Source organism: Sander lucioperca, chromosome 12, assembly GCF_008315115.2.
Source record: "Sander lucioperca isolate FBNREF2018 chromosome 12, SLUC_FBN_1.2, whole genome shotgun sequence".
Classification (NCBI taxonomy): Eukaryota; Metazoa; Chordata; class Actinopteri; order Perciformes; family Percidae; genus Sander; species Sander lucioperca.
Genome location: NC_050184.1, coordinates 34548162 through 34564478, shown reverse-complemented (window position 1 = coordinate 34564478; position 16317 = coordinate 34548162). Strand labels below are relative to the sequence as shown.

Genomic DNA, 16317 nt, shown 5'->3' with positions numbered 1-16317 from the left:
TCGAGGAGCTTTGTCACATTTGGGAGAAAATAACCTTGATGATGTCACAGTGATGTCATCAAGGTTATCTCAATTGGCGGTAACCATAGACTGCATATAAAGAATGGACTTAGCATTGGTGACGTCACCCAGTGGTTTGTGGACTGCCGTTTTGAAGCCAGGAGTTTGAATTTTTGCCACTGCCATCTTGGTATTTTGGAACCAGAAGTATATTTGGACAAAAGGGCAAAGCTGGGGAGAATGACGCGTCTAAGCAACTGTTGTGTATGGTTTCAATGGTGCAGCGCCAAGCTAAACGCTAAAAGGGAGAAAGTCGCAGATTTTCAACCCTTCTAACGCGAATCATCTAGCAGTTTTTTTTTGGCGGGTAAACATGGACCCACCAGGGTACTGGTACCGTTCGTCAGCATGTACAGCAGTACACAGAGACTTTTTCTTAAGTTACCAGCTAATGATGATGCTGGCTAGCTAGAATGGTTAGCAGAACTCTAAACAAGACATTTCTAGGAAACCAAAGTGTTCAAATTAACTTTGATGAAGCGAAAATACAGTGCGAGAGTCAAAGTTTAAGAAAACATGGACACCCAAAAGCAAGTTAATGGCTATTTTAATGTACTCAGTGCCATGGTTAGCATTGCTAAGTCTCCATCATGATTGAAAGGTTGGCGTGTAGCCACGCCCCTTAAGCATGCCCTGCTTTATTTTCTATTTTAAAATATATGGGAACAAAATTTACAAAATGAACAGCGAAACTAGCGATTGAGACCATAATCTCGATTTGAAAATGTTTCCCGAGGTAATAAATCAAGGCAGAAGTAGAGTCATTTCTATAGAAACAGATGTCATTATGGAGCCAGTGGAGTCACCCCTGCTGGAAATTAGAGAGAATACAGGTTTAAGGCACTTCCGCATTGGCTTTACTTCTCAGGCCCAGAAGCTGCCGCTTGGAAATAACCCTGGGGCTTTTGCTTGAAGACTACACATTTACAACAGAACGCCTCGATTTAGAGCTGCAACGATTGATTGATTAACTGACTTGTAGATCAAGAGATAATTAATCAGCAACTATTTTGATAATCAATGAATGGTGTAACGGAAAGATGCCAAAAATATACAAAAGATGCCTCTCAAATATGAGGACTTGCTGCATGCTGTTAAAAAATGTAATATTATTTTGGTTTCGGACTGCTGGTTGGCTAAAACAAGCAATTTAAAAGACACTACTTGGAGCCTTGACGTTGTACATGGCTAAACGATTCATTGAGAACATAATTTAATCAATAATGAAAATAATAGTTGCTCTACTTGCGATACAAACTGAAGGTGTGGAGTTTGAAAGACGTTGACGTTTGCCAAGCGGGGAGGGTCTAATAAAGAGATCCACAAGTGTTTTTAAAGCTTGGGACTAAAAGTCGAGATATCTCGGCCTCCGATGATTCTTTTTTTTAATCTGTCTCTCAGAAGTCGACCAACTTTACAGAGATGTAATACCCAATCACTGAAATACCCCTTTAAACAAACCATTCTCTAATTCCAGATTCTAAAATGTCAGGATTTGCCGTTTTTCTGCAATCAGCACATAAATCAGAATATGAAAATAATCATTACTTGCAGCTCTTGTGTGGGAGAGTACAGTGTTGTGTGGGTGTGTGACGTAAGAGCAAGTATGATTTATAGCCGAACGTCCTGTTACAGTCTGTTGCGTTGACCACAAACACTCAGCCCACTACCTCTGTTCTTTTGTCATTCAGGTTAATCCGAGATCAACCATGTTTAAATCCCCCACAATTAACTAGCTCACAAAAACAATTCAAGCCCCTGAGGCTGGGGGCCGCGTGTGTGGAGTAAGAGAAGGGAGGGGGAGGTGAGGTGGGTGAGTTTTAATGCCCAAACCCCCCTCCATATCTTGTCTTCAAAACAAGGCGACCTGTTGAATCCATGTCTGCCCTGCCGCCCCCCACTGTCAGCCTTGATTAGGGGAGGCTATATTTAAAGGAATAGACAGCAGCGATGCAATTATCTTCAAGGATTAGACCCCACTGGCACTGCCATTGTTGGAGGGCTGAACACGAGTGCCCTTCCCCTTGATGCCTGACCGTAGCATTAACCCCTCAATAACCACAAGCTTGGAATTATTTCAAGTCTTCAAGGGAGTGGTGAGATAAGGGGGGAAAATCAAAGGGAAACGTGAGCGTGAAGATAACGAGGACGAGCAAGACCAAGAGAAAGGATTAAAGCCAAATATTTTTGCCCGTGATGATGCTGCTGCACGTTCCACGGTTTCGTGGCTGGCTTCGGTTAAGAGTGATTTAGAGAGCACGCTTCCACAGCCATAATAACAAGTTCGGAATTGGAGATCTTTCAAAGCTTATTATCGCCTCTCTAACTAAGCACTGCAGACTGCAGTTCTCACAGCATTTCATTAAGCAGCGGTTGTTTAGGTTCTCAAAACACTCGGAGCAAACCAACAATTAGTGGGGTTTGCCATGGGAAGACTCTTCGCATGCGAGGGATTTAGGACGGTTGTTTTCTCAATCCGTCTCCTCACTGGGGGCCTTCTCTTAAGTCTTTGAACCCCGGCTATATTGGTCGGCTCATACAAGGCCGTTTCCATTGGAGCGCCAGTCAGGTACCCTCTTCCTGTTATTCCCCCTGTCTGCCGTGATGCTGCTTCCTGACTGGGATGCTCCTGGGGGGTTGAACTGGCGTCACAGGTACAACTCCTTTACTAGCGTTTGTACTTTCCTGACGAGACACTGTATATATGGACACGCATAAGTCAATGTCCAGCTTTTTTGTTATTGCAGGATGCTGGTCAAACTGACTTCCTTTCCACTAACTCTAATGGACAAATATGCCCTTTTTCCACATTTCCATCATTATTTGGGGTCAGTATTTGATCAGGAAACTCATCGGGGCATTTTACAACAAAGAAAAATAAGTTACGTTTTCATGTAAATAATGAATAGATTTTGAAGAAAACACCGTGCCAAACCAAATTAGTCAGAATCTAAACCAAAACAAAACTACGTGCACGAAATACTGGATGCTCCGTTTTGTATTTTCACTGGAATCAACTAATGTCATATAACCACCTCTCTGTTAAGGTTAGGTGATAGCGATCCAACAGAAACTGAGTCACTGTCTCAGAGTCATCAGCCTCTGTTGACCATGACATTCCATAGGACTGGAAAAGTACAGCTTCTGTGATTGGTTCACAGCTGATGAGGTCTGTGTGGTGTTTGTATAAGAGTGAGCTGCTTAGCCTGTTGTAGCCTGCTGGGATCCCATATATAACAGTGTTCCTCCACTGGAGAGAAATGTCCAAATAAACATGGAAAATATCAATGACTGAACACAGGATATTACATACACTTAAGAAGAAAAACGTATTATCAGCTGATGTGCGTACAACGAGGCCAGCTGGCACTCAAAACAAAAGCTCATTCTTACGCAAGCCTGATGATTAATTCAGTCTTTCACATGTGGTACAATTTAGAGGTGCAACAATGAATCGATTAGTTGTCAACTATTAAATTAATCGCCAACTATTTTGAATATCTTCTAGTTTCTTCTCTCCTTTGTGACAGTAAACTGAATATCTTTGAGTTTTGGACAAAACAAGACATTTGAGGATGTCCTCTTAGGCTTTGGGAAACACTGATCCACATTTTTCACCATGTTTTGACATTTTTATAGATCAAACAACTAATCGATTAATCGAGAAAATAATCGACAGATTAATCGACTATGAAAATAATCGTTAGTTGCAGCCCTAGTACAATTATTTGCATGATGTCTCAATAATGGGTGGTGACAAGTCAACCTACTGTAAACTCACAAAGCTGATTACTGCATCAAAAATATGAGGTAAACAAACTCAGATGGTGAACCAAAAACAATATGTTAAATGCAAGGGAAGACCGTCAGAGTCCATTTTTCTTCAGAATGAAACACTCACATAGAAGCCACTGCCTAGGATCACTTTCCCTGGGTACACAGAATTGAATTGTTATTAGATGTAATAGGTTGTTTTATTTTGTGTGGAGTGTTAAAATGTTCTAAATAAATACCAAAATGGTCTAAGTAAATAGGATAAATAGGTTTGGAATTATTCTTACAATTGAAATTATTTTTTTGTTATTACAGAGGGAAAGTACCAAAAAAAAAGGTACCGTTGGGTACTGGAACCCAATTTCAGGTCGGTACCGGTAAAAATGTAAACGGTACCTAACCCTAAATGTGATGGCCATGTTAATTCCACGTGTTCCTCCAGTAAATAATCAAAAATCTACCAATACATTTAGATGTTGAACTATGTCATAAGAAATGAAACGGAGACAATTATCAACACTGACATGCACTGCAAATAGTCCAACTATGAGCAAACTGTAGCAGTAAGACTCACCAAGCTCAGACAGGCAGCCAGTAATAACAGAATGATGAGCCTTATATTACCACATCTAAGCATGTAGCTACCTTCATCACACAGCACTCGAGTGAGTTTTTAACTCAAGACTGTATTGCTTACAAAATGTGTTCCTACAGCTGCTTCCTTTACAGAAGAACCCTGTATGAAGACTTTTCGGTAATAACTACCTAGGTAATTAAGCCTGAACTTCTCGTCAGTCTAGCAGCAGAAAATCTGTCTAGTGAGATGCTGCTGTGTTTGAAGGAGTATGTCTGCAGATGTGAAAGAGGGGAATGAAATGGAAAAGAGCATGCACGCTCACACTCACCCTTCCCTAATAAACAAATTAACACCAGAGTATCCCGACAGTCAGCATCATGTTGAAAAGTGATTAGGTAACTTTTCCTCCGCTCCACTGATGTCTAAATGACTCCAGAGTCATCAGAGCATTGCAGACCACCGTTTCCATTAGTGGGCTTGCATTACTTCATAAAGTCAACTTTCCAAGACCTTCACAGTTATAGCTGAGGTCACATCCTGTTACTTCTCTTTCCCAAAAAACGAATTTAAAAGACTCTGTAGTCTGCAGCCACTGATGTTACTCAAGTAGAATACAAGCTGGGGGAAATACATGTGGGTAGAAATCAAGCAGAACTGTTGAACATACTCTATTTTCCTGTTCTGAAACAAATCAACTGTGACAGTTTACTTTTAAAAGATAATGGAAACATTTGCACAAAGAGGAAAAGGGCAAGAAACAGTGTTTTCCCTAGGTGTGTGGAAGACTTAGGTGCATGTATTTGTGTGGGTTTTAGGGGTCCTCCCTCAAGAAAATGTAACATTTTCAATTTAAAAATAAATGCAATTTCACATAATTTTGTGTGTGTCTAAAACGTTGGAAAAGCTTAAGCAGATAACAAATAGAACTCCTAAAAGCTTAAAGACAGGGGCGACCCAGTAGAGTGTGCGCCCCATGTAGGCTGAGTCCTTGGCAGTGGTCGCAGGTTCAAATCCAACCCACGGCCCTTTGCTGCATGTCGTACCCCCTCTCTGTCTTCAAGCTATCCTGTCAATAAAGGCCATAAAAGCTTACAGTAAAGACAAAACTTGCTAAAGCAGTCCACTGGGGACCAACTGCAATCATTAGAACTGACAAAAGTAATTTAGTTTAAGTTTCGATGCTCGCTTCGGCTTAGGTGGTGCCCGAAATGGCTTGGGGTGCTGCGCCTATACCTTATTATGGTAGGGAAAACTCTGAGGAAAAAAAACATAGCATAACTACAAAAAGAATGAGGAGAGGCAGGTAAACTTAAGAGGATGCATGCAGTGGTTTTAAACGGTGCTACAGTCCAAACGTGCTGAGTGACTGACTGCTTCCACCGGGCAGAAAAGTGAATCCCTGCAGGCTGAAGGGTGGACTACGACCAGACATATAGGAGGGTGTCAGTGTGCAAGACACCCAGGGCCCTATCTTGCACCCGGCGCAGAGCAAAGACCGACGCAGTTGTCAATTTCCCGTCCAGTGCCAACGTGGTTTAAATAGCAAATGCACCTGCGCCCATCTGTGCGCCCATGGGCGTGCTGGTCCTAAAGGGAGGTGTGTTCAGGTGCATTCTTGGCGTATTGTCTATCTTGAAGCAGCAGAAAGTGATCGCGCCATTGACCCACAAAAACCTGGTCTAAAGTCAACGCATTTCATTGTTATTTTAACAACAAATAAGTAAAATGCGCCTAGGCTCGTGCAAAGCGCACACACTTGCTTGTTACACACACAGGGACGTGCAGCAGCACACAAACATGCAGAAGATTACAAATAAAAATATTACAATGTGTAGTAGTATAAGATCTGCTTGCGCGCTTTCACTTCACGCACGAGCAGATCAGTTTCTTCTCCTGAAAATCTCTCCTTCCTGCTCAGCAAATCCGCCATCATAATAGCAATGAGCCAAGGTACAAACACGCCTGGCTTTTAAAGGGAATGGGAGATGACACTCTGGTTTATGGTTTATCGCATGTTACGCCCAAAACACACCTATGAACTAATTAAGACACTAAGTACAACCCTTTTGAACCATGCGCCTGGGGCACGGACCCTTTTTTCCGCCGTCAAACTAGCTAAAGTGGATTCGTACACGCTCTAAACGTACCTGCGCCAGGCGTTTCACGCCATGCGCTTAGATCGTTAAAATAGGGTCCCCAGAATTGAAGCCATCTCTTCCAGGAAATGCCACGTAGACCTTGCAGTCTTCAGAACCTTGACACGGACAGGAAGTAGGAATCCAGCCCACTGTGAGTGTTTACTTAGCAGCCTTAGCAGATCCCTGTCAGTGTCAGTAAGGTGAGATGTTCAGCCAAGCAGGTCAGTGGAAAGGAAAGTTTGTCTGTATTTGTAAAATATCACACAACAAAAAAAACTGGCATGAAAAGAAAATGCAAGTGGATGACTATGAAATAGGGAGCACAGCTACAGTAAAGGTAGAATGATTCAGCCACTAGTAATAAGGTGATTCTGTGTGAGGTATATCACGCGGGTGCGTCTGTGCTTGTCTGACTAATATGATATTACTTCCCCTAAAACATCAGCAAAGGATTACTCATAATACACGACTGAATGGGAAAAAAGAGAAGGAGAAAAAGAGAGGATAAAAGCCGACCAAAACCAAAAACACAAAAGGGGTGAGGAGCGAGTGACAGCATCAGACACACAAGCCAGGTTTCCATCGAAACGTAGCACAGATTTAACGGAAAATCTGCGAAAGAACATTTGAACGAGATGACGTAGTTAGAAGAGTGCCAGTCAAATCTCAAACGGTAGAAACAAAGATGGAAATATGGAATTTATGTTTTGCTTCATGTATTCATTTGAGGACGGTTCCAGTCTTCTTATTAGTCCACAAAGATCTGAGGTTTTGTCTGCCACTATTTTTCATGTCTTCAATTGAGAGTAAGCTTGAGTAAGAGGGTTTCTACAGGTTTCACTTTTTAAGACCTTTTTAAGACCATTATGAATGAAATGTATATCACAACATCAAAAACAAAGTCAGATGTCAGAGTCCGGAAACATCGTGTGAAACAATTCCCCAATTTCCTCGTTGGCATTATATACTGGTGTATAGATTGGCTGCAATATAAGTTGCATGTTGGTCTCATTTGTAGTCGTAATACAGTGAATTATATTTGGACTAGAGACAAAAAGAACTACAACACCACAAAATAAAATAAAAAACATTCTAAAGCGCTGCGGGAACATTTCAATGAGCATTAGAGGTAGCGTTACATGTATGTAGTAAAATGAAGACCTGTTCAAAATGATTTGAGACCTAGAACACAATACTTCAGCGAATTTAAAGGGGAACTATGCCATTTTTTTTAGCTCAATTTACCTTAACTGAACAGCTTCGGAGTCATTGGAATGGTTATATGACTTTTTTTTCGGGTTGAATGGTGGTCGTCTCGTTCCCCCTAAGTGCCTGTGAGCGGAAAACCCACCCTTGCAACTTTGGACCGGCGAGCGTCAGGAAGTATCGCGTGATATCAGGTCTCGCGATGTAACGAATTGCTTCACGGCACTGCACACATACGCCCATTCAGGAACTGGCTACCAAGAACAAGGTAGCGATGGAGTTTTTCACACTATCGTCATGGCTGAACCGGCAAAAAAGCAGCAGAAAGCTAGGAAAGCATTGTCAGAGGAACAGAGAAAGAGTAAACGGCAGACTGACCGAGTCAGACACAAGCTAACATAGGAGCTGCCAAATATCTCTTCCGAAGCTGTAGGGGGAGCTCTATAGAGATACCTGCGCGCAAAAAGCGAGAAAATAGCGAAGAAATGGCCAAAACTGCATAACACCCCTTTAAGACTTTTAAGGCCTAAAATTTTGATTTTGAAATGTTAGTCTTCTTTAGACTTTTGAAGACCCCGCGGAAACCCTGGAGTGACAAATAAGTCTTATGACATAGTCAAGTCTTTTTTACAATGTTGTATGTGTTTTTTGTTTTCGAATTTGTGTCGTTTCCATTTTTATGATTGAAAATTGTGCCTAAAAAGAAAAACAGGTGGGTGGAAATTCACTTACAGGGAAAGAAAACTAAAAACTTTAAACTACACTAAAAGTTAAAGCCAGCTGACTGGCTGAAACGTTTCCTTTTCCTTTCTGTTTCTGTCTAACCCTGACTCTCTTCACATTATTCCTTTGCCTCCAGCTGTTTGGGCAGGGAGGGGCCCGTTGCCAAGGCGACCCACACCTTTCGGTTTGTCTTGTCTGGTCCTGTCTAATCAAAGCTGAGGGAGGGAAATGAAGAAGACAGGGATAGAAGCAAAGGAGGAGGGAGGGAGAGGGGTATAATAAGCCCTTCTCTGGGAGTTTAGATCCAGGGAGCAAGCTCAGACTAGCACTGAGCGCTAACCAGCATAATCTGAAATCAATCCCACCAACTCAGCCAAGAACTATGTCTGGTTTTGGCCGTCATCTTCCACTTGGACACCTGCAGGCTCATTTGAAATCCCAGTGACTTGCAGAAACCCATAGCAAAAAGTATCCAAACACGCCAGTAAGCCCTCTTGGAAACACATGTGTCAGGCCATCCAAAAGCCTTCTAAGTAACCTTTTCGAGAGCTGCTGTGTAATGTGGTGACAGCGCTGAGCTACGGCATGCACAGAGGGTGACACCTGGTGTGATTTCTGTAAGCTATGGTGCAGGTGAACCCATTCCGTTCCAGGCCAGTCATGCTGTGACTAGAAGAGACGCAGAGCTGCCAAGAGATGATCTAGGGCGGTGAACGACCAAAGGCAGGCCCGTCTGGGAATAAAAAGGTTTAACCCTCATGTTGTCTTCCTGTTGACCATGCACTTGTTGTCACTCCCTGGTCGTGGTCTGGTTTGCTTGTTTATAAAAGCACAGAAAAAGTATAATTTATAACGCTTTAATTGTGTGTTACACCTTTTTAGCCAACTTCATTCCAACTAGTTTTACACTTTTTTACATTCATGGTCAATAGTCATTTACATTTAATTCAACCTAATGACCGAATAAGGAGCAATTATTAGTTGTTTTGGATTATAGAATACTGGTATATATCAAATATTAGCCAGGATATCCCCAGGTCAAATTAACTGATGCAATTTTATTCATAAACAACAGAGAGCAAAACTATTTTACGAAGAATTGTTTTAAAAACTGGTTAAAATTTGACCCGAGGACTACATGAAGTTTAAATGCAGTGCAGGACTGGCCTAAGATTACCTGTTTGTCAGACAGACAGAGACAGACTGTGTGTGTGTGTGTGTGTGTGTGTGTGTGTGTCTGTATACTGTGTCTTGCTGCCAAGCTGTCGGCATATCAAAGAGACTATTGGCATAAAAAAAATCCTCTTAAAAGTGAAATATAAAAGTTTAATGTTTTTTTTGTTTGGTTTTTTCCAATTTATAAGGAAATATGCCTTCTAAATCTGTTTGGTGGGTGGAGTGGGCAAAAGTTATATTTCTGTTCCCATTTTTCATAGAAATGTGCCTCTCACTTGTGCAGTAAAGGCAGAGTGAGTGAGCTCTGGAGGGGAATAAGCAACAGAGCGAGCCCTGCACTGTACTGCAGGTCAGGTTTAAAATGACATCGCCCCCTGCTGTTTAAAGCTTGTTACAGGCAATGCATGTACAACTCTTGAGCAACAGCCCAATAGGATTGAGCTAAATGAGAAATGATGTCAGAATGTCAGGAATGATTACATTGCACAATATATTTGTATTTTATTATAGTCCGGAAATGCCCAAACTTTCATGACTGCTCTTACTTCACACCTCAAAGTACTAAAATCACCAGAAATATTAAGAATTGTGACATTTCCTGATAACCCCCTCCTTGACCAGGATAGAAAAGATCACTGTGGGGTCAGGCAATGAAGAGTAAGTGTGGAAAAAAAAACCCTGACGCAATGAAATACTTTGAGTTCTAAAAGCCGACTAATAAATCTAAAAACGTAATATTTTCCTTGACGGTCTTTCCTTTGACTCTGCTTACCGACGACACAGACAAGAAACAGTGAAATGGTCGTGATCATGGGCGATTCTAGACCCTTTTTAGGGGGGCTCAAGCCATCTCAGCCCCCCTACATTTTTTTTTTTAAATCAATTTTAGTGCTTCAAGGTAGTTTGCCAACTTGTCTGTTAGTGACAGAGGACAAACAATTACAGGTTCAAAGGGCTTGAAACAGGTTTAATATCCTGTGTGGCTGTCGCCGATGCTATGCACCTGTAACCCAGTCAAGGAAAGGGTTAACAGAAACGTAGTGTTGGCCAATCGGAGGTGGTCGTGCCAGACTCCCACCTTTGGCTGAGTCGCTATCTGATCTGTCAGAGGGAGAGCAGGAGTGCGGTTGTGAAGTTTAACCTTGGTAGTGCCCAAAGAAAGAGAAGAAGTTGGTCATTTCACGGCACAGATTAGAACCCAAACTGAAAATGTAAGCAACTAAAATTGCTGATTGTTAGAACATTGTTCCATATTGATCATTATTACTGTGACTTATAAAGTGTCAGGTTTAGCTCCATCATAGTGTATCCCAGTCCACACTTGGCTACAAGTCTTTCCCTAATCCCCTTACATAATAACATCAACCCTGACCCGGACCAAGGAGACAGGTGGCGTCAGACGTGCTTTGTGCATGTCTGATGCCCCCCCCCCCATGTTTCATGGTACACACACACACACACACACACACACACACACACACACGCCGGGCCACACAGCAGCTCATATAAACACTATTGCATACTTTCAAATGACATACTGTAGCTCATGAATTCACCTTCTGCCTCATTCACTACTAAAAAAGGAGGGACCCTGGCATGTGAGAGAAGCCTCATAGGCTCAAGTATCTTTCAGGAAAAGTGGGGTTTGGAAGACTCAATAATGTGAGGAGCAGGGAGAGGATAGTTCACGTTTAAGCTCTGTGGCTCTCTCTTCTTCCCCCACTTTATTATTTGCAGTTGCCATGGAGAAAAACTATATTTAACCGCCTGTCTCACTGCAGACTAAATGCACTTTTCTCTCTGTCGTTTTCCCTTTCCATTGTTTCCACTGAGAGGACAGAAGGGGACAACATCTTGATTTAAATGGGGAAAATCCGGTCTAATGCTTTGCTCTAGTGGCGGTACTAGGGAGTCGACAAAACCAAAACAGACCAGACCAGACCAGACACTATGTCAGTTTCTCTTCTGGCCAGACTCCCGTTTTCAGAAAGCAGTGGTGGCTTCAAAGGAATAATTCATTTCACAGTCTAGCGGGCAGGCACAGAGTCCGGACACCCCCCCCCCCCCCCCCTTTAACACCTAAAAGAAGAAATGGCAGCTTCGCCTTCACTGTGTTGCAATGCAACATACAGTAAGAGATGCAGTAAGTTCTGGGTACATTCGACGAGGGACAGGTTATGGGGACAAAGTCACGGTGCGTGCATCTTCATTTTCAGTTCCTGTTTAAGTGATAGCAACAAAAAAAAAATCTGTTTTTTATGGTGATCTGGTGGTTTATTGATTGGGGGTCGGGGGGGTAGACCCTCCCTCTGGCCCCCCCTAACTTTGGTAAACATTTTTAACCTCATCTTTATCCCCAAAGAGGATATTATTCATGTCCAGTGATAAATAAAATGTAGGTTAACACTGACTGAGCATTCTTGTGTTTATTGTTATGTATGTATTGTTAGTGAATTACAGAACCAAACCTATGGAGGGTTGGTGGTATGTAACACTTGTGCATAATGTATTTGGGACCCCTAAAATGGCACGTGGCCCCAGCCTGGCCCCTCCATTTGAAATTGTTCCATATAATAGCACAACAAGTCTTGCAAATCACTACGATGACTGCAATTGCCCTCTGATGTCTCTATAGGCAGGACGACATCATTTGTCAGCGCCTCCCAAAACCATCACAAATCACTGTTGCGGAAAAAGCACTTTAGGTCGCAGTTTGGTTAGTTTTAGGCACAAAGCGACTAGGTTAGGGCAAGGATAGATCATGGTTTGGGTTAAAATAACTCCTTGGTTAAGGTCAGGGGACGTTTGGCATCATGGTCACAATAATAACACTTGGTTAAGATTAGGGAAACCAACGTTGCCTGTGGGTAGGAAACAGGAAACCGATGGCTAGTGTCCCGTGGCAAAGACTGACGTTTTGTTAACCCATTCAACCACCCCGACCTCCTCTCTCTGCAGACCGTGTGACTCTTTAACAACATCACGTCATTTCCTTCTTTTCTCCCGGCAGATAAGACTCTATGGCCGCTACAGGCGCTTGTCATTTTAACGTAAATGTGTACAATGTGTGTGTGTCTCTCTCTTTATAAAATGTCCAACGATAGTTACAAACACACCCTTTTTTTTTTTCTTCTTTTTTTTTTTTTTTAAATCACCACCTAAACAGATGAAAACCACTCTACCACAACTGTCTTAATTATATACATACACAGTGGGGTCTATGTGACTGGGTTGATTTGTCACAAGAAAAAAAAAAAGCTCTTACGGCAACTTAAAGGAATAGTTCAACATTTTAGGAAATACACTTAAAGGTCCTATGCTGCTTTTTGGCTGCTTTTATATAGACCTTAGTGGTCCCCTAATACTGTATCTGAAGTCTCTTTTATATAGGCCTTAGTGGTCCCCTAATACTGTATCTGAAGTCTCTTTTATATAGATCTTAGTGGTCCCCTAATACTGTATCTGAAGTCTCTTTTATATAGATCTTAGTGGTCCTCTAATACTGTATCTGAAGTCTCTTTTATATAGTCCTTAGTGGTCCTCTAATACTGTATCTGAAGTCTCTTTTATATAGTCCTTAGTGGTCCCCTAATACTGTATCTGAAGTCTCTTTTATATAGTCCTTAGTGGTCCCCTAATACTGTATCTGAAGTCTCTTTTATATAGTCCTTAGTGGTCCCCTAATACTGTATCTGAAGTCTCTTTTATATAGTCCTTAGTGGTCCCCTAATACTGTATCTGAAGTCTCTTTTATATAGTCCTTAGTGGTCCCCTAATACTGTATCTGAAGTCTCTTTTATATAGGCCTTAGTGGTCCCCTAATACTGTATCTGAAGTCTCTTTCCCGAAATTCAGCCTTGGTGCAGAATTACAGCCACTAGATTCAGTCCCACAATGAGCTTTCCTTAGGATGTTCCATTTCTGTGTCTGTAGCTTTAAATGCTATTGAGGAGGAGAGAGGGGGGGCAAGGTGGAGGGTGGGGGTGTGGCCCATGGATGTATTAAGAGAACTGGATACAGTGTTCGGCGGGAAGCCCCGTACATTCCAATGAGAGTGCTCAAAAACGCATAAAGCAAACATGGAGCTCGGCTCTTCCGCATTGTTGGCCCATAACGGTGGTTGGCTCACGATGGACATGCGCACTAGCAGCAATTTGTTTGTGTTGTCGTAGCAACCGGTAGCAACATGCGCGCTCATGAGCTTCTCTCTCGTGTCTCTTACAAGTGGCGAACTCATGAACTTGCCGTTTTCATTGTATAAAATATTCACTAACGTTAAACATTGTGTTTTCGTTGTTCCAGATCGTTTACATGCTTAGCTAAATAAACGATAGATGTATTTAGCCAGACAACCAAGGAGATTTAATAATTATGTTGTGCTACTAGCTAGCTACTAACAAGCGCTAGCTGTTAGCCTGCAGTTTCGTGAACTAAGCTCATCCATGGCTTCATCCTTCATCCATGTTACAAGCTTTACAGCATGCAGCCCTCGGATGTATCATAAGAGAGAACCAAGGCGATGTAATCACTATGTCTGTAGTAACGTTATGTAGGCATAACGAAAGCCATGATGCCTCTCTCTCATTGGTGGGCCAAATTCTCTGGGTGGGCAAAGCAAAGAAAGGGGAGGTAACCTTGCTCCTTATGACCTCATAAGGAGGAGATTCCAGATCGGCCCATCTGAGCTTTCATTTTCTCAAAGGCAGAGCAGGATACCCAGGGCTCGGTTTACACCTATCGCCATTTCTAGCCACTAGGGGACCATAGGCAGGCTGGGGGAACTCATATTAATGTTAAAAAACCTCATAAAGTCACATTTTCATGCCATGGGACCTTTAATTATTTTCTGACGCAGTGTTAGATGAGAAGATCAAAATCACTCTCATGTCTGCCAGCAGTTGGTTAACTTAGCTTAGCATAAACACTGGAAAAGGTTGGGAAACAGCTAGCCTGGCTCTGTCGAAAAATAACAAAACTTGCTGAATCCAGGTTAAACAAACGAGATTTAAACTATTGCTTTCAGTGAGACTTTAAGTCAACTTTGATTTTCCAGGATATGAAGACACACTGGACTGACATCACAGTCCTTCTTGTAGTTGACCTGGCAGGTTTAAGGGTTTATGGTCTTACCTTAGAGGCCCTCCGGCGCTCCGGACACTGAGGATGCTGGCAACCCACCCAGTCCTCCTCCTGGACGGGCTTCTCATCTGAAACAGAACACACCAGTCAATGAAACATCTCTCTTTGTCACTAAAACACTTACACTTACATACACATCCATTAACACACCTGTCTTGGTGAAGCTGTAAAAACATATCGTAGACACGAAGACGTTAAGCCACCGCCTGTGTTTATATAAGGACGGAGTGAGAGAGTGACTGTATGAGACACAAGAATCACTCTCACGCAGTAATAGAGACCAAGGAGCTATGTCATAAAATGAAAAAGGAGAAGTCTGGTTAAAGAGATTTCTTGAAGAAAAGGTAAACAAAGAACAAAAAGGGGGGGTGCGCTGTTGGGAGGAGATCAAAGAGAAATGAATAACGACCAAAGAGACGGCAAGAAAATGGAAGCGAATGAGAGGAAGCCCCATTCTGCTTTCTGTACCAGAGTGCACTCGTCGTGGGTAAGCTTGCGGTTCTCCACAATAACAAATCACCATTGTCAAATAAACCTTACAAAATCTACTTGACTAGTTGGCCAACGCTGCGTTGAGGGTATGATAAAAGGCAGTGTTTACGTCTACATGTACACACACGATAAAGATATCATAACAGAGCACCGATATTTATCTGTCTGCCTAATGAGAAAAACAGAGAATACACATGCAGTAAGGAGAAAGTAAGAACAAGAGAAGGGGGGGGCTATGGACAGACGGTAAAGGTGCTTGTTGCAAAAAGTCTCCCATTTCTGGGCATGACAGGGCTTTGTAGCAAAACCCTTTCCAGCTGGCTCAGATAACCGGTTCGTTGTAATGTCCCCTGTCCCTATTTTCGCCAAGCCACAAATGATATATCATTACAACATCATCAGTAATAGAGAAGGGCTGCTGCGGGAGAATGAAGTCACTTAGCGGCTGAACTTTAAGGCCAACTGCAAACAATAATTTCTCACCGTGAAAGAAATGGTGAAAGAGCCGAGGGCTTTCTCTGGGCCTCCGGCTGGCGCATGGAAACAAGTCACCTTGAGTCATCCACTTGGCTACAGCTACACTCACAGGTCAAGGGTTCTCGCAGGGAAGAGGGAAAAACACTGTAATTGGTGCATACCACAGAGCCCGAGGCTTCCCCACTGGGAAGGGAAGGGTCAACTTGTCTGCAGTGGATTTGCTCAATGGGAGTAAAAAAAAAAAAAAAAAAAAAAAAAAACAGTCCCATGTCTCGCACTTGTATTTACACTTGCTATTTGGAGTGCATAGTTCACACTGACGTATGGCATAAGTATAAGCATACAAGTATGGCAAAATGCAGTGCACTACGTATACCCGGATGCTGCACTCAAAACGTTGAGTGTGGAACACTGGACACCACTCACCCTCAACAATCGCCATCTTTGCTATGGAGCCGAAGCTACGGCATCATGAGCAGGCACCATGAGCAGGTACCATGTAATGGAAACGCGCCATAAGGTAACACAGACTCATTGCCTTTACTGTACGCGGAC

The 16317-nt window shown here is 42.5% G+C and overlaps 1 protein-coding gene across 2 annotated transcripts in view; it reads right to left on the bottom strand.

The window, feature by feature from the left end:
- The window catches only part of plekhg5b (pleckstrin homology domain containing, family G (with RhoGef domain) member 5b), a 93815-nt gene that overhangs the window by 53443 nt on the left and 24055 nt on the right, over positions 1-16317 (bottom strand). For both annotated transcript variants that reach the window (XM_031290506.2, XM_036008503.1), the window contains exon 2: positions 14785-14861. In XM_031290506.2, coding sequence (XP_031146366.2) covers positions 14785-14861 — 77 coding nt within the window. The remainder of the gene's footprint in view (positions 1-14784; positions 14862-16317) is intronic.